This window comes from Polistes dominula, unplaced genomic scaffold (assembly GCF_049000335.1).
Source record: "Polistes dominula isolate Pdom_NZ unplaced genomic scaffold, Pdom_raw_medaka scaffold_35, whole genome shotgun sequence".
Classification (NCBI taxonomy): domain Eukaryota; kingdom Metazoa; phylum Arthropoda; class Insecta; order Hymenoptera; family Vespidae; genus Polistes; species Polistes dominula.
The window spans coordinates 234,698-260,763 of NW_028300968.1; the positions used below are offsets into that span (position 1 = coordinate 234,698).

General features: G+C 32.2%; 1 protein-coding gene across 3 annotated transcripts; it reads right to left on the bottom strand.

Moving 5' to 3' along the window:
- Positions 1-708: 708 nt before the first annotated feature.
- Positions 709-25,917, bottom strand: UbcE2H (ubiquitin conjugating enzyme E2H). Of its 3 annotated transcripts, XM_089173348.1 has the most exons (7): positions 25,755-25,917; positions 23,948-24,586; positions 17,500-17,576; positions 10,280-10,447; positions 10,038-10,166; positions 8,992-9,124; positions 709-2,800 (listed from the first exon to the last, which is right to left on the bottom strand). In XM_089173348.1, the coding sequence occupies exons 2-7, from the start codon at positions 23,998-24,000 to the stop codon at positions 2,782-2,784; spliced, it is 579 nt and encodes a 192-aa protein (XP_089029474.1). In that variant the 5' UTR covers positions 24,001-24,586; positions 25,755-25,917; the 3' UTR covers positions 709-2,781. The 3 variants fall into 3 exon arrangements, with proteins under 3 accessions (XP_089029474.1, XP_015187811.1, XP_015187813.1); XM_015332325.2 differs by lacking the exon at positions 25,755-25,917 and having other exon boundaries at positions 23,948-25,197; XM_015332327.2 differs by lacking the exons at positions 709-2,800; positions 25,755-25,917 and having other exon boundaries at positions 4,104-9,124; positions 23,948-25,197.
- Between the last annotated feature and the right edge of the window lie 149 nt (positions 25,918-26,066).

A 26,066-nucleotide genomic window follows, 5' to 3' on the forward strand; every position in this document is an offset into this window, starting at 1 on the left:
AGTCAATGAAAATTGCCAATCGACTATTTACAGAATTAAAATACCATCTGTTAGCTCTTATCTATCCGCACTTTGCTTGAGAACGCAAACGGTGGCACTTTGAAGCGCGTATTTTCAAGCTAAACAGGCTTGTAAAAATAAAGTTTCGAGATACTCGATAGATAGAATTATGGCGGGAGCCACGACGCAATCATTTTTCTAATGCTTTACGAATTCGATTTGATTTTTTTTTTGTTCATTCTATTACTTCGTTGAAAATAATGACTTTTACATTTGAGATACGTTTATGCGGTTAATAATATTTCGTAATTGAAATGAATCGAGGAAGAAGAAGATCAAGCTATGGTGAAAAATATAAATATAAAAATTAAAATTAAAATGAAATTCGAGCGTTTCGCGACGAGAGAAGAAGAGGAAGAGGAAGAGGAAGAGGAAGAGGAAGAGGAAGAGGAAGAGGAAGAAGAAGAAGAAGAAGAAGAAGAAGATGCGCGCGCAATTACGAATCATCATCCATCGGTACTGCAGAAGGCCGCGTGAAAAAACAAACATTTCGGCTCTTTCGATAAGGCACATCGCTCGCTTCAAGCTAAAAAAAGAAACATTCCTTGCTCTCTTCCCGAATATGAATACATTCGTAGAATGAAAGGGGGATGAAAATAAATCTCAAAGTGTCGAAGATTAAAAGAAATAAAGATGTATCCCCCAAAATTGGCTCGTATCCTTTTTTTTCATTTTATTGTACCAAAAAATTGCATCTTGTTCGATCATTGTTATAATTTAATATAATTATATTTATAATTTTATATATATATATATATTTTTTTTTGTTTATATCTTATTTATAATAAATACTTTATATAGAGTAGTGTAGGGTGTTCATGTTGTTGCTCTTTTTATTGTGTTTGCCATGAGAACGTGGAATCAGCGAGTTTCAATCGTCAATCGTCGTCGTTATGCTAGCTAGAAAAAATGTTGTAATCTTATTTTACGTTTTTCGTTTTCGAACAAAGATCGATCGAGTTATTATAGCAGCATCCCGTTGAGATTGAGGCATTTATTAGATTTCAAAATGACCGATCAGAGAAATCGATGGAATATTTTGAAAACGCCTTTCGAATGAGAACATTCAAGACGATTTAAGATTGTTTTTTCGGATTCGTTCTCACATTTCTTCGATAATGCGAGCATTACGGACACAGACGATTCGTATTTACATACGTTCAAACAATGGGTACCTCTAAGGAAATTTCATAATTAGCTTGAAACTCTGATCGGTTCAATTCGGTTAGGTTTATTGTGTCAATCATAATTGTCGTACGTGTGTAACAATACATCGTTGAAGATCGATATATTCAAATTCGGGATAAAGTTGCAATTATGCAATCATTGTATGCATATATATGTATGTCAAGTATCGAGAGAGAATAAAGCAACCGATTTGAACTGACCGAGATTTTGTTAATTAGTCAAAAGCGGTAGAGCTATTTATCGCGTACCGTAAGAAAATATATACCTTTACAGACACCAATAATTCGATCTCACGATTGTAGGTGAAATGCGTAAACGTCCTCTCTTCCTTCGAAGAAACATTCTAATCGTTTACGCTTGTTACCATAGCTTAACGTACCGAACAAGTTATGTGTGTGCTTCACTATATATATCACTTTACAAAGCCTTTTGCAATTTTTATTATATTTTTCCTCAATTTCCTGTAAACTCAGCGATATTCCTACGTACTCATATATATATATATATATATATTTGTATCGTAACGCACATATATCGATTTTTCGTCAATCGATTAATTTTCGACTAACGAAAAAGATCCTTCCGAGATTTGATGAGTCCAATTGAACACATGGTCTAAACTATCTCGTTGCACTTCGAGATGACATTTGAATAATCATTACTTCCAATTGAATTGAAATTAACGCACGATCGATGATTCGTTTTATCAATTTCTATCTGTCCTATCGGAATCTACGTACAGAGTTTCAAATGTATTCAACAATAGTTTTTATTTCTAAGAAAAATAATAACAGATAAGCGAAAATTAATTGACAGGAAATGAGGAAAATTCTACACAAATTTTCTAACGCAATGAATATTTTTGTTTTTTTTTTTTTCACCAAAAACATATCGAAAGAAAATAGTTATTATTCTCTCGTAAATACTTCATCGCTTTTCATATTCTTTAATAATTACAAACATCTTCCCATATATATATATATATATGTATATAATGATATCCAGTTAATAAATAAAAACTGTCTATTATCATTTGCTTAGGGAATAATAAAATTGTTTCTGACATCGTAGATTGAGAAAATATATTATTCTTTTTGACTGGACAAAATTGTAATTAACGAAAATTGCTTCAAATTTTCCTGTCCTTGTGTTGCTTTGAACATTTTTCTTAATAATATTACAATTATATTACATACAATTTAAAATTTGTCTATTTGACTCGAGAAATAAACCATTCGAACAAATAATAATGATTTCACATACATGAGGAACAGCTAAAAAAATATTTGTCGTGTCTCGTAATGGATGTCAATTCTACTTATTAGACAGAATAGACATCTAACGTTTAGCATAACTGTGCTGATTAAAATCGAGATAATTGTACAAAGTCTATATTCATATTTAGACATCCATCACGATTCTCTTACATATTTTCTGTTCTCTTTCTTCAATTTCAATTATTAATCATTTATCTAACGTTATTTAGGCTAACATAATGCGATGATAGATAAAATCTCCCTACGCTTCATCAGATTAGAATATCAGCAACATTCTGTATAAGATTAAAAAGAAAAAAAATGTAACAATTGACGTAAGAGGAAGGTAATGATCACTTAAATATTAAAATGTAAATGAATGGTAGGTAGAGTAGGGTAGGAGGATTAGGAGGGTACCATCATTGTCATTGGATAATCATATATCATTTAATTTCGATCATATCTCGATCATATTGCAACGTTACATATTTCAAGTTCTAATTGATCATTATTGCAATTATGTATATTGATAAGTTATTAGATAACATCGATGATATAACACCAAAAACGCGCGTAGCAAAAATATTGCTATCTCCTTTTTTCCGGTCGAAATGCTTCAGTCTGGAAAAGTATCTTTTTTTCGTTTTTTTTTTTGCTTTTTTTTTGGAAAATCATAATGAAAATTCAAGATTATATTTATCATTGAAAAAAAAAAAAAAACAAATAAAATGATGTAATACCCAAATTCGTCAATTTAGAAATAATATTCAGTTTAAAGGCGATAGAGATATGTTGATAATATGCAACAAGATATCATATAAATGGTTAGATAAATAAAAATAAAAATTGCATTTTTGTTCTGCAACTACTTCTGCAAATCTCATCTATCCTACATATATAGAAACGATATTATTCTAATGTTAAGAACGATTGGATAAGTTTATAATAACTACGAACGTAAGATTATTTTTAAAATGCCTTATTTATCCGAAGCTCGCGCTACATATTTGTATTTTTTTCGATTTTCTTTAAAGATTATTTTTTTTTTTTTAATATCATTGTAATCTTCTCTATACAATAATTCGACAACTATGTGAATTTTGCACAAGTCGAAATTTCTAAAGGAGTTTTTAAATCAAACGAATTATGTTAATATTGTCGGCCATTTTCAAAGTTCAAATAATCTCGTTATTTTTTAGGCACGAAATAGGCTATGATGATTTTAATATACACTCGTCTCTTGTAAGGGATTCATAGTTGACACATTGTATGTAATTAGGTTTAATCGTAAGTTATTATTTGTAATTTTGCAATGTTCAATATTTGCGAAAAATAATGTTAACAATTCCAGTCTATTCGTATGAATTGAAACATATAAACATGAACTATGTTTCTTTTTCGTTTGGCTTAGGTATTATCCAGACGGTGTGCACTGAGACACTTTTTTTTTCTAATAATTAACAACTGCAATGCCTAGGAGAGAAATATGTAAAAAGAAAAGAAAGAAAAAAAAAAAATGATTGAAACACCGCAGAAATATAAAAAAGCATTCAACAGAAGGAAAAACAAACAACATTTTGCAAAAAAAATAAAAAATGATTATTAAAACTATATCGTTTACTTAAATGAACATTCATTAATAAAACTACAAATTTTTCAATAAAGTCATGCGAATATGATAACTACTATACATATCTAATTTAATTCTATGATACACGTGTTTATAATGATAATAATATATGAGATCTTAAAACATGACTTCACCCTCGATCACTCAAACTTCTTGACAAGACGCAAAATTCTCTTTTTATTTATTTTTTTTTTTTTTTAATAATTTGTTGTCTTTCTTTTTCGTCCAATGATATATCTCAAAAAAGAATACAAGGTTACAAAGTTAGAGAGTGACAACTCGAGAAAGTCAATTAAAGTGACATATGTATAAAAGCAATTATTATATCGTATATAACGCAGAAAAAAAAGACCATTCGGTATTAGAAATAATAGGGGCAGAAACGATAAAATGTACATTTGAATAATAAACGCTATAATCATCGTCATTGCCTCTCCCACAACTTTCTTTTGCCAGTTTTAATAAAAATAATATTATTTCTTTCCTAATGTAATAAGAAATTACTTTGCTTCTCGTCTAATTTGCATTTAGGATGAACAATGTGGTGCAAAGACGAAAAATGAAGTAAAATTTGTGTGTATCCAATTTTATAACACACATATATCAACGTACAGTGATCGATAAAATGCAAACAAGAGAGAAATCAAATATAAACCGCCAGTAAATAATTTACAAGAAAAGAAAAAAAAGTTAAATACCAAATATAAATAAAAATAAAAATATTTAACGTATGATATTGCAAAAAGTATAAAGCTGTTCTAATTAATTTCTTGATAATAATCGACATTTTAAAATAAACGGATACACATTGATAATGGACTATAGTCACCGTAATAATAAATTATTGAAAATAATTTCATTATTCACGAAGAGGTCTTAATTAATTCATTACTTTATAATAAGTTCGGATAATATTCATTTGTTTTGTTTTTTTCCTTATACGAAAGACAAAATGTAACGTGTATAAAATATGAGTGCAACCTTCTTGCAAAATATCCATCTAAACGTATGACGACAATTTTTCTATATAAAAACGTAAATATAAGAAATTTTATACAAAAGTTTATTTTTCGATAGACATAAGATATTAATTTCATAAATCTTTGTTGAATTAATTACAGAATGAACGACGAATAATTCGATCATCGATTAATAACAAAATCCACCTCGATGGGATGCACTCACATAAGAGAGAAGCAATATAATAACAATACTAAATTTATTATAATATTTGTACGTAGTATGTACGTGTGTAAATGTGTGTATACCTGTGTTGTGTGTTCAGTGTATTAAAATGAAAACCAAAAAAAAAATAATAATAATAATGAATCTACGCGTTGTTATATTTCGAAAACAAACACAATAAAATTTTAATTGAATTTTCTTTTCATTCTTTTTTTAATAATAGCTTTCTCTCTTACTCTTTCTCTCTCTCTCTCTCTCTCTCTCTCTCTCTCTCTCTCGCTCTCGCTCTCTCTCTCTTTTTTTCGTATAAGCTTTCATTAAGAACTTCAAGAAGTTGGTCCGATCATAAATACAATTTCTTGTTTTAATTATTCATTTTTAATTAGCACATTTAATATAATCAATATAAAATTTCTACTATAATGTTAGAAATAATCATAGCACGTACATCTAATTTATAATTTGCCAATATAATACATTACAATTTAGCAAGCAGTTTAAATAACGTAAAAAATATATAAAATAACAGAATCAATTAACACAGAACACTTATTTCTCGTTCATACTAGTTCTTTTTTTTTTTGTTTTGTTTTGTTTTTTCTTGTAAGCAATTCTTTCACGAGACACATAGAATAAGGCACATTTCTCTGCCCACGAAAGGCACTAAAATACCATGGCTATACGTGTCTCTCGTATAAAGTTAATCATTAAATTTGTTTGTATTAGAACTTGAATTAAACGAAGAGAAGAGATCAGTTTAAAACAAAATACTATTTATCCGTCAACGATTATTGTGCACCATAATTTGTACATATACGGCTGGCTTCCGGCGAATCTATCTTCTCTTCTAACTTCACAATTTTTGGCATTAATACATTATTATTATTCCTTTTGTTTCTTCTTCTCTTTTTTTGTTTTTTTGTTTCTTACTTCCAAATTAATTATTACCAATCTCAGCAGAAAAGATGGATTATTTGTTATACTTGACGTTAATATTACGTTAATATTACTCTTTCCTTTACGTTAACATCTCTCATCTGTGCTTTCAATTCTCACCAGGAAAAATCTTTGATACATTGAAAAATAAGATCCCTGAGGTTTTTCAAAACTTGACCAACAAATTATAAATGACTATGCAAAAAACATTCTGAGGAGGGGGGGGCTAATACCTTTGAGTAACATTTGAAAACTTTTCTATTTTTTGTTTTTGTCTTTTCTTTAGAAATGTGCTTTAATAAAAATTGTTCTTTTCTTGTTTATATATTAAAAAATATAAATATGTTTATTTTGATGGAAAAACAGATTCGCGTAAATTAGGACTAAATTAATATCCTGTTTATCCGAAAATGGCTTGGCTTTGCTTAGCTATTAAGAAGTAAATTGGTTTTACAGATTTATATAATAAGCGACGAAAGAACCAACAAAATTATTTGATTTTAATGATAAAATGCATCTTAACATTAATGCATGATTGCAAATATTACAAATCCGTTAGAACATTTTAATATTTCATAATAATGATTAGATAAAGAAAAAATTAACAGATCACAGTTTTGTCGATTGCTTGACTACTTTTTTTTATTCAACCTCCACGTAAACTATATATATATATATATTGGAAATATGATTTTTTTTTCTCAGTGAATACCGTCGAATCTCAGCCGACAAGATCGTTTGAACTTTTTCCTTATTTATTGTTTCATTTGTTTTGTGACATTTCATGGAACAATTTAAAAACACGCACCTGTGTCATCTTTTTGTTTATTATTCGATTATGCAATGCTGATGGGGGCTTCGAAAAATGACACGAGAATTTGAATTTAAAATCAAATAGCTTTCTTCGCAGTGATATCGTCGATTCGCATGAATATTTTCGTCACATGGACGACTGTGATCATTTTTCGTCGTTCAAATTACGATAGAGGCACCTTTATGTTTGTGTTTATTATATTATGACTTGAACGTTACTTTGTTGTCATCGTCGTCCGCGATAGAACTCTCTCTCTCTCTTTCTCTCTCTCTTTCTCTCTCTCTCTCTCTCGTTGCTACTTCCTGCGAGGAAAACGTACAGGGATGGCTTGATGGCAGGAAAAAGGAAGACGGGACTAGTAGTACCCATTTTCTACCTTATTTAGACTCTATGCGATTTAAAAAGAAAAAAAAACAGATTTAATTAAAATCAAACAAAAATGATAAAAATAATTGTGTACAACGCTCGTAATTCGTCGTTTACTCACACATTCCATCATGTCAAATCGATCAAAATGGCATGGTTGTTCTATCGCGATATTTTATATTTAAAATTTCATTTTTCGTTTTGTTTTTCTTCCTTCTTTTCAAACATATTTTGTCGATTCGTTCTAATTAAAAAGAAAAGAAAAAAAAAAAAGAAAAAAAATTAATCCAATGTGATTTCATGAGCTCCACAATACGCATAAGAGGGACGTTAATTATCACGTATGAATTTTGGAATTGAATGTCGACGTTTACGTATTGTACTACTGGATGTTCGTTGTCAACTTGGGCCCTTACAATTTCTCGATTTAATTTCTCTCATGGCACACGTATTTTTCTCTTTTTTTTTTTTATTCCACTTGAATTCAATGTATTATTACACATAACTGACATACCTCGACAAAATCTCGACTTGTGCTCGGAAACTAAATCAGACTCGAATCTTTTAAAATTAATGAGAAAAAAAAAGTATTAAAAAAAAAAAAAATAAAGAAAAGAGAAGAGAGAAAAAGAAATACATCAAACAACTATCTATAAAGATTACACAATAATAATAATAATAATAATAATAATTAGCAGCGCGCGAAGACACGAGGATATATGCAAATTGGAAGAAGAAAAAGAAGAAAGGATGAACAAAACAGGAGAGAAGAACGATCGATGCTAATAAAGAAATTAAAATTCCAACTCTCTCTCTCTCTCTCTCTGTTTTTCTTTCTCTTACACAAATATACTAACCTTTAAAATAAAATAAAATAAAATAAAAAAAATTATTGATTTCGCTCAAAATTCGATAATCTTATCTCACGGGAATATTGTATCGTACGTACGGTAGAAGACCCATAAATTCCCAGTGCTGCTCTCCTATTTTGTTATCTATCTCTATTTCTATTTCTCTTTCTCTTTATATATATATATATATATATATATATATGTATACCTGACGAAACATATATAATTAATGAATAAAAATTTAGTTTATCGTACAATTCGTTAGATCTGTTGTCTTTATGTTAATAAAAAAAAATAAAAAAAAAAAAAAAACTAAAACGACGATCAACGAGAAATGAACATTGACGAATAGTATTATTTGTCTCTAATAAAGGAGAAAACAAAAAGAGAGAAAAACGGAGACTGCGGACAATTATTTCCCTTAAAAGACATTATTCTTTCGTAAATATAATCTTCGTTAATCGGACATTGACTACTATGAGAGAACGATGGTCGGAAGGGAGAAGAATGTGAGTCGGCCATCGCGACCTGAGATATACGTGTTGCAAACCGAAAATTCAACTCTCTTAAAGAGCTTTTTTCTTATTTTTGTGTTTTTTTTGTTTTTGGAATATAAGCATTCTATTTGGTAGGACAAACGATCGGAGTTTACAAGGAATCGAGATTAAGGATATGGGTATGGATGATGATAAAATATTTGGTTACAATTCCATATCTTGCGCCTCGTCTTCACTAAAGTCGCTCATCGATGATTCGCTATCGGACGACATCCCGTTCCCGGTCCCACCGTTTTCCTGGTCCCTCAATGCCTCCTCCGTTGCATACTTCCTCACGTAATCTACAAACAAAATTTCAAATTATATATTACATTTGTAATATATGGAATAACATTTGTCTTTACTTTAATTTAGTCATCCTTTGTTTTTAATTTAAATTAAATCTTGTCAAAGTATTCATTGGTCAGGAGAACGTTTCGAAGTCATCACTGCGCAAGCAAACGATAAAACAAATATAATTCAGCTTAAACTATTAAAAATATTAATAGAGTAGTGTACTGTGTTCGATGTACGGTAAATAATTGTTAAATAATCGAAAAGAAAGCGTATTGTAATTTAAAAGCACTGTGTATATGATCAGAGTACCGTCTTCCTCGAAATTCACCTTTAGACTGGCACGATGACCTCAATGAAAGTTCTTATATTGAATGTTGTTTATAAGACTTTTCATAAAACGAAATTCTATCTATTATGAATATTATTCCTATTATGTATATGCGAGACGTTCGAAATGTCATGTAAACAACATTTAACATAAGAATTTTAATAGAAAGCAATGACCTACTTTAACGGCGAATGTAGACCAGGAAGGTACTTTGATCATATAATTCGAAATTTTAAACAATAATACACATTCTTTTCGATTAATTATCGATCATTTAATCATATATCGCACACTCTACACATTTTTTAAACTTTTTCAATTATAATACATTTGTTTTAACGTTCCTAAAATAAAAATTTCTTCTATTACAGCTCTCCACGTACTTGACTAACAACAATAAAATGTACTTTGTATTGTTCTTAATTTAATGGGAAATTCAATTGATTCTGATACTAAGAGACATTGATATAAGAGTAAAAAAAACATAGGATGAGTATTTCCGTTTTTTAAGAAAGGTCGTTTTCTGTATATTATTTTCGTATTAGTTAAATATGTAATTAAGATATACGTGTTAAATTTTCAAGACTTACCAGCTACCTTCTTCTTGTACTCCTCTGGTTTATGGAGATACATAGCAGCTGCATCGCCGTTTAGAGGGTCGATGGGATTGGGATATGTTAATAATTGGGGTAGGAAGGATTCGAAAATATTTGACAAGTCTGAAAAAAACGAAATGAATGAAATTTTTCTCAATCTTATTTATTAATTATATTATGTTATCATTATTATTATTATTATTATTATTATTATTATTAGAAAAAAGAATGCATACCATAGAGGGCAGTCCACGCCTGATTTATAACATCAAGACACACGGTGCCTGAAACTTCGTCAATGTTAGGGTGGTAGACCTTGTTTATAAAACCGATCGAAGGAGATTTGAAGGGATAATGCTCGGGCAAGAGAACCCTCACCTTCCATATTCCACCCTCGTAAGGTGCTGTAACGAACAATGAACAAATCTGATTACGATCATCAAAATGATATCAATTAACTATTTCGTTTTAGATAAAATGAACATTGAAAAAATGATTTATTAAATCGTACGAAACAATAAAAAAATCGATGAAAAGTAAAGGGAGTAGGGAAGAGGGTTATCATTTACAAAACACTGATTCTTATCTCAAAGCGTAAAACTTACAAAGCTATTACGCGTTAACACTTTTCGTCACGAAAGACTTTAGAACTTGGGAAGGTTTACTTGGAAAGAACAAAAATAATACTATAATTGCAACGATCTTTACAATTGACTTTGTACAGTTATCGATGATATTGCCTAGATTCGAGATTCAAAGGCTGTACCATAATTCGCACTACCTTCACAGAAACGAGAACACTCAACGGTACAATTTCTCACAAGGAAACTATGTTCTCTTTCGTAGAAATAGAAGAAAGAAAACTAAAAAGAAGATTACGTTGTTTCGTTATATTCGTTCAGCCTTCCCCTTCCTAACTGGAAAGAAAGTAAGGGAAGAGATGAATATTTTCTACGTTCAATATTAAAGTTTTGAGCTAACAAATAAATATGTGCATTGATATATATATATATAGAGAGAAGTGTTAAACGTGAAATACGTAATAGTTTTACCGCAATCACCATAATGAATCGATAATGAAAAAAAAAAAGATCGCAAATGACACATAGTTTTGTACGTGTGTGTGTGTATAAATATAAGTACGCATTAACATGTTAATATTCGCAAAGTAAGCATAGCATGCGTTATCTAAAGTGAATAAATTGTTAACGGATCACGTTGCGCTTGTCACGGTCATCTTGAAATTACTTAAACACATTCGATTTCTATGAATGCTTTATCATTTTTACTCATCAAGTTTCTTCTTACTTCTTCCTTCTTATATGGATAAGATCGTATAATTACGAAGCAAACTTCCACTTCTCTTCATTGAAAATGTTTGTAAGTTTTGACAACAAAAATATAATGTAAAAATTCTTATTCTCATTATTGTTGGTGTAGGTCTCACGTAAATGCATTTATTCATCGTCGTCGTTTAACCAACTGACTTTTGGCTTTTTCATGTTGCAAATTGTGCGTACGTCGATAAGTATACGAGATATCTTACTTATATGTGTGTGCTACAACATAACCCACCTGTCCGTGGGTGCAGGACGCACGTGCACACGCATGTGCGCACGCATAACCATGTCGGATGAGATTCACGGGTGAAAGTATCGATACCCACGCGATCACGCGAGTCATGTAGAGTGCATTGCAACATGCACCCGCAGCCTACAGCCGCCATCTTTACGCTCTAACTTTTCTCTAACGAAACCTTGACATTTTTCTTTTCATTTCTTTTATTCTCTTCTTCACCCATTTTTTCTTCTTCTTCTTCTTTATTTCGAACTTTTCTTTTTGCCTATGTGTTTTATATTTTTATCAAATGTTATCAGAGGAAATAAACTTTCCAAAATAAAACTAACTAACTAAGATATAATAAATATAAATAATATATAAATTTGACTCTGTATAATAAGGAAATAATTGAGAGTAATTGTTCTTTATTAACTCTGTCACATATATTTTGTTCTATTTTACATTGGTATAATCTTATTAGCTTCTTGTAGAAAGTGCACCCATACGATAACGTAACTCTTCCAACTCGTTCCGTTAGGTTCTATACCTAAACGCGTGAATGGCTTGAAAATTGATCGTTTAAAGTTTCCCGCTTATCTCGTACCGCATTCTTATGATACAGGAACGAAGGAATGAAGTTTACTTCGACTGTAAAATCTTACAATTTACTTTCCAAAATAAAGAAATAAAAATAAAGAAAGGAGTGAGATTTTCAGTTTAGGATCATAGTCATGATTCGTAAGAACGGTTTTTCTATCCGACGATCACCACTGTTCAACCGACCGGAAACCGGGATGCGGTTCGTCGCAGCTAACTAAGCTAACATAATTTAACACCAAATTGAAATAATTCCTTGAAACATATGCAAATTGTCGAAAACGTGTACAAGTTTAAAAATGATAAGGAAAATTTAACGTATATTTGACGATATTTTTTATCGACGTTTCGTTCGTTCTTTTTTTTTTTTTTTTTTAAATCGATCCGTTCTGTCATTTTGTATACAGGTGTACCACTCAACTACGAAAAAAAGGGGGGTAGGTAATATAACGTAGTGGCGAACGATGCAGTTCAATATCAATCTTCTTCTCCTCCTACTCTGCGCTTGACCTATTGACCTAATTTTTTTCTTCCTCTCGACAAGCTCAACGAGCCGCGCATATCGTTGTTGGGCCTATACAAACGCACTTTGCAAGCGAGATATTGGCGTACAAACGGTAAGAATTTATTGTGGCCTTCATTAGCTTTGACGATGCGTTCGTTGCAACATTATCATAGAAACGAAGAGAGAAAAAGATAAAGAATATCAGCACAACGCGCAGGTGCATCATATTCTCTCTCTCTCTCTCTCTCTCTCTCTCTCTCTCTCTTTGCTATCTTACTCTTTACAAAGTTTATTTTTAAACACCCAATAGAAAATCTATTGTCTATTTTACTAAACACATAATAATATCGTAATCGTAAATTGTAATTTGAATTTGAAATTTAAATAAATGTTGTACAAATTTTAAATGTAGAGTTTACTTGTTGCTGATGATCATTATTTTTCTATCTTTCTCTCTCTCTCTCTCTCTCTCTCCCTCTCTTTCTCTTTATTAATATATCTATGCGTAAATATGCTCATTCTTTCAAGTAGGTTCGCGTGAAAAGGAAGAATTATTATTAACGTGTGTTTCGAAGAAATTACGATTCCGTTGCTTTCGCAAGATTGGTATCGTTCAGTTAGGTTCCTTAATTCACTATTTATCTGTTTGCGAGTTGGACTGGAAGGTTTTACGCTTGTGATTAGAGTAATACAAGTTTTAATTTTTTTTTACGATTTCTTCTACCGATAACATACGTTTGATTCTCGTTCTCACGTCGAGGAGGCATAGCACGATTTCCGTTTTCGTCGATGAAAGATACGCACTAATTTATAGAAAGAAAAATACAAAAGAAATAAAACGCGCAATATATATATATATATATATATATACGGTGTTTAAAACGTATAACGCATATCGCCTTTCCAATTTATTTTTCTTAATTTATTATTTTGATATTGATAAAAACGAATAGAAATGAACAGATATCCGATGTGGTGGTGAAAATAAAATGATGAATCATCATCGGCTAACGAGATGATTGCGTAGGTGGAAGAGACAAACACTTACAATTAAAAATAAATAAAGAGAGAGAGAGAGAGAGAGAGAGAGAAAGAGAGAATGAGAGACGAAATTGAACGATATTTATCCATCGTTCATTTTTTGCCTCATAAAACAAAGAGCGGTGTTTGTAAGAAGGAGCCAAGATTGCTAGCATCGTGCGATTTGATAAACGTACTCGACCTTTTTATCTATCTACTTCAAGATTTTCCTTCTCTTTCTTTCTCGATCCTATTGATCTAAATCTCTGTCTCTCTCTTTCTTACAAAGTTGGCAAAAGAGAATAAACAGAATAAGTAAACACGTGCAAATTGTCTTTAATGATAACGGCGAATATAAACTGTGAACGAACGAAGAAAAATGTTGAAATTTTTCACGAATATAAAAAAGAACAGACAGTATTATTAAATTAAAAAAAAAAAACAAACAAATAAGCCAGATCATTTTTCTTGACATACAAATGCGTATCGATAATTATGACGGTCAGCTGTATCGTCTATAAAATGAAAAGTCTTGGTCTTGTTCTTCTTTTCCATCTACGATTTCATATTATTTTTATATTCCAAATAGAAAATAGTTTTTTCTACGTTCTCAATATTACCGTGTAATATTTGTTGTGTTGCTGTTTTAATAGAACGAAGCAAGAATTCCAACATAAGACTAATGCTGTTAACCTAGCTTCCTAGACATCATCATACTCGAGTTAACTTACTTAAACTATACTTTCTTTAAACGACAAAGATTAGTGACATTATTATCAATAATGTTCAGTAGAAACTTCAGTTTAAAGCTTTCTTTGATAAGCAAAAGAGAACTAGTTGATTTTCATTTTATTATTTTTTGTTGTTGTCATCAAACACACGATGCGATTGATACTATAATTTGTATAATTCCATAACGATAAAACACTCATCTTCGGTTCGTTATCTTTGCTTTCATTTATATTATCCTATTTTTGTCCTCGTACAAATCTCGACGTATTTTATTATCCGTCTTTGAATTGCTCGTTAAAATCATTTCACCGAGTAACGAGCTAAATTTGTTCAAAGGATTATATTATATATCCAAAATTCTGCTGTATATTTATATTCTCTTTCTAAATTTAAATTTATATGGTTTAATTATACATCCCAGAGTAATTTAGTAAATTATTAAAAATAGTATGCTTAATATTTTCGTTACTTTCCAATTATGTGTGTGCAAAAGCAGAAACTTGATGCATGTAATATTTGAATTATTTCATAGTTTAAATATTCTTTTATTATAATTTCAACAATTAATGAAAATCATTTCTATAGCATTGTTCTTAACGATTTTATATAATATTACTTATATAAAGTAAAACGATGTTTGAATGATTTAATAAAAAGTTATATCGTATATCAAAATTGTTCCTACTATTGACTCACATGCTCGTGTACCGTTGGTAACAGAATGCAAGTGAAGGCAAACAAATCCATCTTTGGATTTGCAATCAAATCGTACGTCAATGCATAGCTACATTTGTAATGGAACATTTATCTATCATCGTAATTGTTATTACCATTTCCAATACTTTTATAATTTTAACTGAACAAACAAGGTATTTGGCATTATTTCAAAGTTCAAATTAATAATCCTCAAATCTCGCTATTTTATTAGAATAAATATCTAACTAAGAGAAATATTAAACCTTTGCACTCCAAGTTTTTTTGTTTTTTTGTTTTTTTTCATTACATATATTAGCAATAAATCAGAAAGCAATTTCAATAGAAAAATCATAAATGATATATAATAGACTAAATTGAATTTGCTTCAGTTTTTTTTTATTTTTTTTTTATTATCTCTGTAGCAGAGCCCTCGAATGCAAAGGGTATTAATCTTATATATCTAGTAGGTATTATTCAAAATCCCTTCGATCGGAATTTCTATGACGCACGTTCGTGAAATAACACGAATGTCAATGCGCTTGCGTACCTTTCAACATTTAAATGCAATAATATAACGTGGGAATTTAGTCATTTCGATAAAAGATAAGCTTAATAGAATCAATTGTCGAAATAACGTTTACGAAAATAATGATTTATTTTCAATTTTCATTAACGATCCATATCACAATCGAATAAAAATGTGACTTTTGGGAATATTTGGAAAAATGAAACGACTCTCTTTCGTGCGTATACGAATAGTAGAAAAATCTTAGGGCGTACTAAACGCCTTCCCGAGAGTAAAGTGGGTCACCCGTTGCACTGCGGTATCTGCGATGTATATCAACCGACTGCTGCTCGTTTACAGCCATTTCCAAACGAACCTTTCCAAACGAACCTTTCCAAAGCAAACTACTCCTTTTACTACTACTCTTCTTTCGAGACAACCCGAATAGTGCGTGTTTACTTTATATGTATATATAGTATAGTACAATGCACTAGGATCGAAAACAAAGAAAATAGAAAAAAATACATTTTACCGTTTATTTTATAAACTAAATCATAAAATAAATTGTTATCAATTGTCCTTAATTATACGGCATTTCACAAGATGATAATTTAAACACGTTGAACAAATGAAATATTGCACAATGTGAGATAAAAAAATCGATAAGGCCTATTATTACCTTTGAATTGATAAGCACTTTTAATTTTATTATTTCTACACTAACAGCGATATCCGTTGACAAAAACAATGAACAAAAATAACTAAGCTTATCATCTATTTTCGTCATTTTTCGTTAACGTCAAGATTTCAAGAGAGACACGCGTAGTCTTTCACTTTCGTTGATGTTTTCGTTTTTACTAAAACAAAATATGCTTGCTTTAATCTGTTTTTTCTGTTTCCCTTTTTTTCGTTATATCGATTGCTCGATCTAAGTTCTTTGTACTGTATGTATAATCATATAATTAATTGGAAGAGAGTAGTAGTATGGTTACTTCATCATTTGCAGTTGCTGCGCTTACGGACGACGATCCCTTTCTTTTGCTTCAAATTTATATTCACTTTTCCAACAGAGTTTCTAAACGTCTACGATTTGCACAAGTAGTAGTAGTAGTAGTAGTAGTAAAGAGCGTAATCGTGAAGAAGGTTCAACTCCTCTCTGTACTCGTTACACAATTTTCCTCCTCATCAAAGTGCTAGCAAAGCCAATTGACAAGGTACTTTTGTGAAATCAAAACGTTCTCTCTAAGAGAACAAACTAATCTTATCATTTAGAATTATATATTATATCCCCCATTATATTGTATACAATTTAAGAAAAAGTAAAAGAGAAAGGGAGGAGGAGGCAGATATGAAATAAATTCGAAATCCCCTAATTTAATTTGAATGAACAATAACTCTCCTTGTTAACGAGAAGTCAAGAAAGTTTCGATTAGCAATACGATTACCACAAGCAATCGATATAAAATTCTTCGCATTTGAATCAAAGGAAAAAAACTGAAGTACGCGCCATTGCATAAGTATATCCGGTGTGACGAGAAAAGCGCGTCGACCTTGGGAATATCAAAATAGATGAGAGACGCAATGTGAACACGTAAAACGATCCTGCATATGTATAAGTGTACGTGTACGTGTGTATGTGTATGTATATGAATGGATGCAGGGGACGGGACGACATTTAAAAGAAAATTTGTATAGTCTACGAGCTATTCGCACGCAAAGAAATACAAGGGCATCATAATATATTTATCGAATTCAAATGAAAGCTTTCCTCCATTAAAAATGATCATATAAAATTAAATGGTATTTTAATGATAAAAAAGAAATAATGAATTAATACTTACTCCCTCGTGGTCCGTAGAATTTGACGGAAAATTCATTGAGTCCTCCGAGAATCGTCACCTCGTGTTTGCTTTCTATTCTGTTTTACAATATTAAATTAAGGAAAAATACAATGCTGAAATAATGAATCGTTTGAAAGGTAAATTGATGAAACGAATTGTATAAAATACGATAAGAAGTGTTTTTTTCTCTCAATTTCTCGATCGTGAAAACATGTTTTACAATCTCTCTAAGGAATTGCCATAATCGTTACGATCGATGCAACGTAATGCAACAACGTAACTACAACGACGATGTAACTCTATCGTGAGTTACAATAAAAGTTCATTTTTATTCTTTTTTTTTTTTTTTTTGTTTAGAATCAATTTAGAACTTTTGTCAAGATGAGAAACGACACGTTTTATCATAGTCTATCGAATAATATCGCACACACACACACACACACGTTTGACGCAGGTCGCGGTCATTGGCACGATTTTATCTCTTGCGTGTAAAGCAAAACTTTCGATGAGCTTCGTTAGAAAGTGCTCAGCGTATTTCTACGAATGCTACTTTTCCCTTTTTTTTTTTGGTTTTAATTTTACATTATTTATCATATTTTTCATTACGAATAAAATTGTGTACGCGATAAACACATGCGTTGCAAAATGTTTGCTCGACAACAACAACAAGAATTGGGATTATCCTGTAACATCAATCTCAACCAATCCCAAATGAGAATAGGGGTCGGTCAATTCATTTTATTTTCCAATTAACTACTATCGATATTTGTATACCGATGAAAGAAAATAAAATCAATAGTTCGAAAATTCAATGAATATGTAAATGCATTCTACTTAATAAACAAACAAAAAACAGAACGATATTAGAGAAAAGTAAAAAAGTAATTCTACTCCATTTCCTGGAAGCGCATAATACGTTTTCCAATATACACATATATTTCAAAGTATTTCACCACACACGAGACACGAAACGTGCAAAACGTGGAATCGTGGAAACCGCGAATAACTCGTTCGCTCGGATTCATTAAATTTAGCTCTATCATCATTACGGAATAAAAGTAAACACGAAGGGAAAGAAAAAAAAAGAAAAAAAAAACAAGACAATAAAAATCTAATTAAAGGCTACGGTATAAACGTACACACATATTACACAGTGTGAGAGACAAGCTTCGTACCAAAAAAATAAAATAAGATATAAAATTGTCTGACGCAAATTGGATTAGATAAATCTTTGTGTTATTTATAAATAAAGTTATAAATATACTCTTAACGCACGCATTTGTATTTTAAATAAATACAAATACAAATACAAATACAAATACAAATACAATTTTGTAAATATAATTATTAAATAACTGTCACAATTAAATCTAAACATTTCATTTCCAATATCATTAGAACTTTACAATATGAAAACAAGTAGAAAATCTCGTTCTATCTTTTGTTGTCACGATTACGCATTACGAATCTAGATAATAATCTATAGAATCAAAAGAAGAATAACGACAAATAATAATATTACGAACGATAAGAAGGTGCCGTTCGTTATGTACAATGCATCATAATAATAAAATGAAACGTTAGAAACGACTACGGGTTATTATTAAAGTTAACTATAGCTAGACCCGAGGATAAAGAAGTTTCCTATCTAGATTGTAAACGTAAGAAAACGTAACGATTGTGTTACTAGTGAAAAGAAAAGAAAAAACTAGATAAAAGATAGATAGGTGAATCGTTATAAAAAATTGCATTTGGTATTGAATCAGTACTTTGTTACTCATACTTCGTTCGAATATGTATTACATACGACCATGGTATAGTCGTACATGGTTCAGTCGTTTCCAAACGCTTTTTAGAATACCTAATGAAAACTCGTGTCGTTATGTTTAACGAACAACACACAACTGCCCCCCAATCGTTTTCCTACTTCCACCACGAGGAAATACGCTTGCGCATTCGAGGTCACAACACAGTTTCTAGATTGTGCTTCACATTCAAAGATTCCTTTTCCTTCTCTCTTTTTCTCCCTCATCTACCTATATCGCGATACCTTACTAAGAGAGACTAATGTAAGTCACTAAGTCATCGATCGATCGGTTTCCAACTAAATTGCTACAAATTCCAATCGATTTGGAATAATATTCAAACATGCAATACAACAAAAATAAATAACATAGAAAAGTAAATATTACAAAGAGACACGAGAATCGTGTTAAAATCTAATCTAAAAGTAATCTAAAGTCGCGTGATTTACCATAGAAAAAAAAAAAAAAAAACAAAGAATGACACCCAAGTATTCTCCTTCAAATAAAATTGTCAGACTTGCAGCAACGTCTCGAGGACGAGCGTATCGTTTCAATAACCAACCTACAATGGAACGACCTTTCTGCTTACGATTCCATCAAGGTTTCCTGCCTTCAACATTCAAACAAAGCATAATGAGATGCGTTATATACGTTCTATCTACAAAACTTCCATTCAAATTGTATAAAAAGATAATTTCTAAATCTAATACTCGAGAAAATCATAGATATATATTTTCTTTTCCTTTTTTTTTCTATTTTAAAAGGTGCGTCCCGATGCCTCACCCAAGTATCACACTACTATAATGTACTAAGATCTAACAATGTTTGATGACATAATCGATAAAAAATCAAGTAACTTTGTAGAATTTATGCAAAGCAAGTTTAAATCAACCAATTATACCAAGTCCTTAAATCAACAGACTATCCTAGAACGTTTACTATTCGTACGATTTCTTATGTCATCTTGTAACTAGTATTTTCATAATTCGCGATAGCACAAAAATCAACTTATTTTCTTTAATAGATATATATTATTCAAATCGTTTTTTATACAGCGTAATATATCATATTAGGATATATATTGGTAATAAGAAATACAATATTATAGGATCGAATTGCAATTACCATTGCGAGAGATTGTTCGGGATAATAAATGAGAAATCGAATTGATGTCGATAAACATGTTCACGCGGTATAACGAGAACCTATTCCATTAAAGCGAAACCATTAGGGATCTCCGTTGATAACACTGTTCATTAGAATCTAATCGATTTGCTTAATATCCCAGAAACATACGAACGAAACCATTCGGTCAAAGGACTTTACTCTAACATTTTTAGAATTCCAATGATACCTTTTTACAAATTACATTGACTGCAACTTGGTTCAGCCACCTGACAGGAATATTTTTCGTGAGAAATACTATACGTTGAGTCATACCAATTTTTATACTTAGTCGACTAAGAAATAAAAATAAAAAGGAAGGACTTGGTGAAGATAGTTTGAGCGAGTCAGGGGGCAAACACGCTTTTAAATTGGTACATAAAATCTGATGTGGTTGGTCGAATGTTGAAGAAGCAAACGACGAACATGATGTATGCGAGATGAAAGGAAAGGATTTATTGTAAACCACCATGAGAGAGGATGAGACCAACCCGAACGACAGAGCAAGCAAGCGAGCAAGCAAGCAAGCAAGCAAGCGAGGCGAGAGCAAACGTCATTCCATTTTCGAAAATTAAATTGAAATAGTGATTTACGCGAACGAGAAGTATTTTAACACAACGTTGAACTCGAATGGAAGACACATGATATATAATTCAACGTGACAAATGTTACATTCACTTTTGGTCTTTGCTTCAAATAGATAGTCATTATTTTTTTCTCCAAATAGTCCTATATATTTCCAAAATAACATTTCAAATCTTTTTCGATATCTACTAGATAATATTATTTGAGTTTCATCATAGTTCAAATTTGTAACATTTGTTTTACTAAAAACAACTAGATAACTGAAAAAGATCAAACATTACTTTTACGACTTACAAAAATTATCGATAAAAGTATTTAATATTGATAACGTAATCTATTGCATAAATTTAAAAAAAAATACTGAACAACAAACGTATATATATATAAATATATTTAAATATATAATAGAAAAATTTGCAAGCTACGCAATTCTCTTTTTATTATTTTCAAATGATGATGTCGTTGTTAGGACACGTTAGGAAATCTTTTTAATCATTTTCACTTGTAGAATAGAAAAAGGTTTTGCATCAGGATTTAACTGGTAAAAAACCAGGCAAAAACTGGTTGAAGAACGAAAGAACAATACTAACCTAAGTGTATGTATATATATATATATATGCTTTACTAAAAGGTTCTCGCATGCGACGAGCAAAGTTTTCGATCTCTGAAAATAGATCATCCAACGTAAGAAACGTCAACAAATATGTATGTAAACTACGTTATAGCAGGACCAAAAGATAAAAGCCCTAGGAACATGAAGTTAACAGAAAGCTAGTCTATATATCAACGAAAGGAAGGGTTCCAAAACAAGAAGAAGAAGAAGAAGAAGAAGAAGAAGAGGAAGGACAGAGATAACCAGTCAACATGTTTGCTTTGCTCGTCGAAGCGTTTGCCCTGACTTTAACGCAGCTAGACACAAAGACTGATCGATATATAGCAAAAAACGCGGGAGAGTTGTTTCATTTATACGCAAAATTTCGTTAACTGTTTGTCCTTTTAAAAGGAACACATCTAAAAACGAACAAGAACAATCGTACGCATGAATTTTCTAAAATATTCAATATTACAACATACAAAATAATCCTAGCTAAAATATACTTTTAAACTAGTTATTCGATCGATGACAGTAACAAAGTGTGAATAAATATAATGTTAAAAAAATGGAGAGTAGTGTAAGTGTAAGCATAATAAAGTAAAATAAAATATCGATTCGTGTATCAGGTATCCACATAGCGGAGTTATCCAAGCGACGACAAAGTGTTACGTCAAACGGGAAGTCAATTTTCGTAGCTCGAGGTCGATTCCTACCTAAGAAAGAGATTAAACGTGCTCGCGTATTTACGTAGGTGAGAAATTCGTGCGTTAAGCGTCTCTTTAACAATACAAACAAATATTGTAATACAAAAGATGCCATCACAATCGAAGGTAAACCGTGAACGTGGGAAATTTGAAATTATTCTCGATCCTTTAGATCAAAGCGTCACAAAATATTTCTTTATCCATTCGTAGAAAAGAAATGTAGAAAAAAAAGGAAACATATGACCAAGTTTCGCGAAAAAGCATTGATTCGCCCCCGATGTGCGTCAGAGTAACGTTTACGCGACTACATTCTATAGTCGTCCGTTTTATTTTTACGTCCAACTGCGAAGAGTCGTGTCATTCGTACGTTCAACAACGAATCGAGGCCGAAAAGCGATGCGACGTCTCCATTACTAGTCTTTCACGTTCACGAAATCTCTTTCCCGCCCAACCCCTTTGTTCCAACCCCTTTGAGCATACACGCTTGCAACAAAGCTCATTCAACTTCGAACCCCGTGATTTGATCGTCGATTAATATGTCTATGTGAAATTTTCTTCTGTGTATCTAAAAAATAAAAAACGAGTTTACAATTCAATAAAAAATATTCAAAGACAAGATGAATTTTAAGAGAAGACCAAAATTCCGAGAATTTAGGTATAAAAGGACAAGAATTTTAGTTGAACAACGATTAACCATTGAGAAGGAAAACTACCTGGCCCTTCTTTGTCCGCCTTCTATATTTCTTTGTCTCTGCCACGCATCCAAAATCATCCTACCGAGTGTAGATGCAACGAACGAAGATGCATACGCGCGTGCGTATTTTTCAACTGTATAATCTCGTCGAACTAGAATAAACTTTTAATATATATGTATATAATATCAGGAGAGAAAAAAGTGCGTGTGTGTGCGGCAAAGTGTATATGAATTTAAGTAAATAAGTACGATCAGCTGTTTTCAAAAACAGCTGTGCAGCTATCGACAGGTATATCTGAAAAAAAAAACAAATGAAACACGTTTGTTCTTTTACTTTCTCGTCTGGTTGTTGCCGCTGGCCCGTGTGACATTGGTGCAACTCTTGCCGTGCAAATCTCTCCCGTGTATTCCTCCCTTCCCTTACCCCATCTCATCATCATCCCCACTAAATTCTTCGTCGTTAAATGTAGTAGTAATAGAAATAGAAGTAGAAGAAGTAACAGCAACAGCAGCAGCAGCAGGAGGCATGGTCGATCGTATGTGCCCCCAATAAACAAACATACGTGCGCGCATCATGCTCACGCTCTCACGCTCACGTACGTACACATTCGTTTTTTCTCTATGCATGCTCTTGCAAAGAGAAAACATGAATGCGTGTATAAGAAGAACGAGTCACTCACTGTTATGTTGTATTGTGAACACGTGTGTACAGTAGAAGAGACAAGAGCAGCAGCAGCAGCAACAGACAGAGAAACAAACAAAGAACAAAGAAAGAGAATGAGAGAGAGAGAAAAAATTATATGAAAGAATACTTGGCAAGTTAAAGCAAAGGGCTGAATTGATTATTAAAGGAAATTTGAAGGGAGAAAAAAGCAATAAATTGATAAAGTTATAAGGATACAGTTTGATAACGTCCGTGTCCATACGTCGTTTTCCAGCGCTGGGGGACGACATATTTGTCGATTGTTATTGGCAAGTGTAAGAGCCCTTCGTACCCGAGTCCTTGGATCAGCTGTGCTGCTCGATCGTAGCTCCACGCACGAAGGTCCTCCACAAGAGTCCGCTACGTATCCAGCACACACGGCTTCGTGAACTCACGGGTAAATGTTGCCGCTGCTGCTGCTGCTGCTGCTCCTCCGCCTCCTCCTCCTCCACCTCCTCCTCCTCCTCCTCCAACGCCAAAGCAACTGACTCCTCTTCTTGTTCTTTTCTTCGTCTTCGCCTTCTACTTCTTCTTCTTCTTTTTTCCCTCCTCCTTCTCTTCGTTCTCGTCTCCTTTTCACGGTAACACGTACTCTGTCCGTCGCACCACCACCAACAAACCTCCTGAATATCGAGCACCGAGAAAGAAAAACAAAGACACGCGCACCCAATAATCACCGTTCGACGTCTTAGTTGTTTTGACTTTCGTTTTGATTATTATATCGTTAATGTGCCCCAATACCACAAACGGAGAAAAACTTTCAAATAAACAGTGACGCACTATATATACACTGACAACGACGTCCAATCGTCGACGGCCAATCAAATTTCTTTCTTCCTTTAAACCAAAAAAATGAATCCCTCTTGAGTTGTTTCAAATAAACGATACACAAAGTGAACAATAAAATAGACTGATCCTCCGAATATCAAACCGAATTTAAACTAACGTCAGATCATCCGTCCGTCAATCCGTCCGTCCCTTCCCTCTATCCCTCCGTCAGGCTCGCTCTCTTTCTCGCTCTCTTTCTCACCCCCTCCGTCTCGTCGTCCGTACGACCGACCGATAGTACGACCAACAATACGACCGATCGACCGATAGACCGAAATTACTTGACGTGTCGTTGTCGTCGTCGTCGTTGTCGTCGTCGTCGTCGTCGTCGTCGTCGTCGTCGTATTATCCTCCACCCTTTGTTCTCAAACACTCCTATAAAACGATCAAGAGAATACTCCTCAGTAAACTTTAAAGAATCATTTCGTCGTCGGTCGTTTGCTACGAATAAACACGAGCAATGACGATCTCAAGTGCGTCTCTTCGACGCACAACAAAACGATGTCCCTTTCTTCTGTTTCTTTATCTCTCTCGCTACCATCGGCTAGCTCTTTTCTCTTCTCTTTTCTTCTCTACCCCCCTCACACTACTCTCTCTCTCTCTCTCTCGCACTCCTTCACACCCACCACGCACAACCTGTCAACCCACGGACGACTTCACTGCATCTGCGATACTACTCTCTCTCCTCGACGTACTGGACTCTCCTTCTTACCTCCCCACTCCGCTCATCAAACTCTCTCTCTCTCTCTTTTTCTTTCTTTCGTTCTATCTTTCTCTCTTTCTCCAACTGATCTCGACCCATACGAGCTTCGACTAATTCACGCAAGATAACGCTTTACCGTTCGAGCCACCATCTTATTTTAACAAAAGCGGGCTTTTCAAACTTCTCTTATGTTCAACATTTTATTACATTAGAGAGCCTATGTAGCAGGTTCTCGAAATTTCTAGAACGACTTTATCTATTCTTTCATACACATACATATACATGTTATATGATAATTTTTTGTTACTTTATATAAGAAAAAACGTCATATTCTTTATACCAAAAATCGAACATTCCAAAGTTAAATGTCGGTTTGACTAATTATTAATTCGTACTTCTAACAAAAATGCATAATATAACGTTATGCATGTTTTATCTATGTCTAACCTATATGTTAATCGTTAAATGACTTACCAAAAATAGAAGAGGAATCTATTTCCGTAGAATACGGTAGAAAAATACTTTCCGATATATTTTCTCTTCGAATTGAGAAGAATCTATTTCTATTTGATATTAATCGAATTTCATAGGAAGTGTTATGTTTCATAGCGTGAAAAATCGATCGCTTGAAAATTTAATAACGTCGAATAAACACCTTTTTCAATAACTAATATAAGATCCATCGTTGATTACGTTATATTACGTTACGTTAGAAACGTTAAATTAGTTGCGTATCCACGTATAGAAAGTTGATAAACAAAATAATATTAGGTACAATGTGAAGAT